The sequence below is a fragment of the Ornithodoros turicata genome, chromosome 2, assembly GCF_037126465.1.
Source record: "Ornithodoros turicata isolate Travis chromosome 2, ASM3712646v1, whole genome shotgun sequence".
NCBI lineage: Eukaryota > Metazoa > Arthropoda > Arachnida > Ixodida > Argasidae > Ornithodoros > Ornithodoros turicata.
Genome location: NC_088202.1, coordinates 69430912 through 69432688, shown reverse-complemented (window position 1 = coordinate 69432688; position 1777 = coordinate 69430912). Strand labels below are relative to the sequence as shown.

General features: G+C 48.7%; 1 protein-coding gene across 1 annotated transcript; it reads right to left on the bottom strand.

The window, feature by feature from the left end:
- Window positions 1–226: 226 nt before the first annotated feature.
- On the bottom strand, window positions 227–1777 carry LOC135384753 (uncharacterized protein K02A2.6-like). The gene has a single exon (XM_064613941.1). The coding sequence runs from the start codon at window positions 1775–1777 to the stop codon at window positions 227–229; it is 1551 nt and encodes a 516-aa protein (XP_064470011.1).

Sequence of the window (1777 nt, the reverse complement as noted above, 5' to 3'; positions counted from 1 at the left end):
TTCTTTGCAATTAAGTTAAGTCTGCAATGACGATTCATTAATACTTTAACATTGCTGACATCTCTGCGTATCATATACTGTGTTTTTAATTCAAGCTATTGTAGTATCTGCAAAGCTACTAGAATAAGAATTAGGCTGGGTTCACGTTGGCAGAGCGTTTAATGACCAGCTCTCCGGGAACAGCTGCTGATCAGCTGTCGGCCAGCTGACGAATGCAAACAGCAGTTCACGAGCCTCGCTCCGTCATAGCTCGGTCGTCGTCGTTGTCTACATCATTCCTCCCTCCTAAGGCTGTGAACCTGTAACGGGCAGGAGGTCTTCTTTGACGGATAGGGTATCTCCGCGGAGGCTCTGCTGTTGAGTTTCCAGGTGGCTGTTGTGGGAAGACGACGTCGAGTGCGGGAGGCGCAGACGAAGCCTGGGGTCTCAAGTTGATGTCCATGGTCAGGCTCAAGGGAATCGTCCCGGGTTCCCGTGGACGACCTGAACACAGAGAAGCATTAGGCGACCCGACATCTGACGACACTCTACTCTTCAAGTGGTCAGCATGAACGCGGCGCCGTTTTCTGCCATCCAGTTGAACATCATATACAACGTTGCCTTCACGACTGATGATCACACCTTTGACCCAATGATGTTTACGGGTTGGATCTTTCACCCAAACCTTATCCATAGTGACAAAACTTCTTGTCACCCTTTTTGGAGAGGAGTGCGAAGACTGTCCTGAGTAGTCCTGTGTGGACGGGCGAACTAAATCTAGCTTGAACCTGAAAGGTCTCTTGTTAAGCAAGTCGCAAGGTGTTTTTCCGGTGGAGATGTGAGGTGAAGATCTGTACTTAGACAGAAACGTTCCTAGAGGGTCTTCCTCCCTTCCACATTTAGCGCGACGCAAGGCCTGCTTCATTGACCTGACGAAATTCTCCGCCTGTCCGTTTGATTTCGGGTGGTAGGGCGGTGTTAAGATGTGGCGGACCCCATAAGTCCCCAGGAATGACTTGAACTCCAAACTGGTAAACTGTGGCCCGTTGTCAGTAACCAACTGTTCAGGAAGGCCTTGACGCAGGAAAATTTCGCGAAAAGCGTTAATAGTGTCAATCGCGGTTACTCGACGCATTTTGATTATTTCCGGCCACTTACTGTACGCATCTATGACAATCAAGTAGTTGTCCTTCTCGTACTCTGCAAAGTCTGCGTGGAGTCTACTCCATGGGTGTTCCGGACGTTCCCAACGATGCAAAGGTACAGGCTTGGGATCGTCTCCGATGGAAGCACAGGACTCGCAGGTTTTGACTGTAGCTTCTATGTCCTTATCTATTCCTGGCCACCAAACGAAAGATCTGGCAAGCATCTTCATTTTCGTTTGGCCTAGGTGTCCCTCATGAAGTACGTCCAAAATGCATTTGCGAAACTTGGTGGGAATGACTGTGCGCATTCCAAGCAAAATGCAACCGTGAGAAATAGAGAACTCACTCTGACGCTGAACATAGGCACGAAGTTCTGGCATGTCGACTGCAGCTGAATCGCCCTCTAGCAAGCGACGCTGAACTTCAGCTAGCACTGCGTCTTTCCTAGTCTCTTCTGCAATAGAAGTCGCCGTAACAGGTAAAACTGACATGACTTCTAACGAGACTACATTGACGTCTTCAAATTCAACAATGTTGTCACTGGATATTTGTCGTTGGAAATCATGATCCGGTCCAACGGCCAGCCTAGATAGTCCATCGGCGTTTCCCATTAGTTGTGTTGGTTTATACTGGATATCGTAGACGTGACCCAT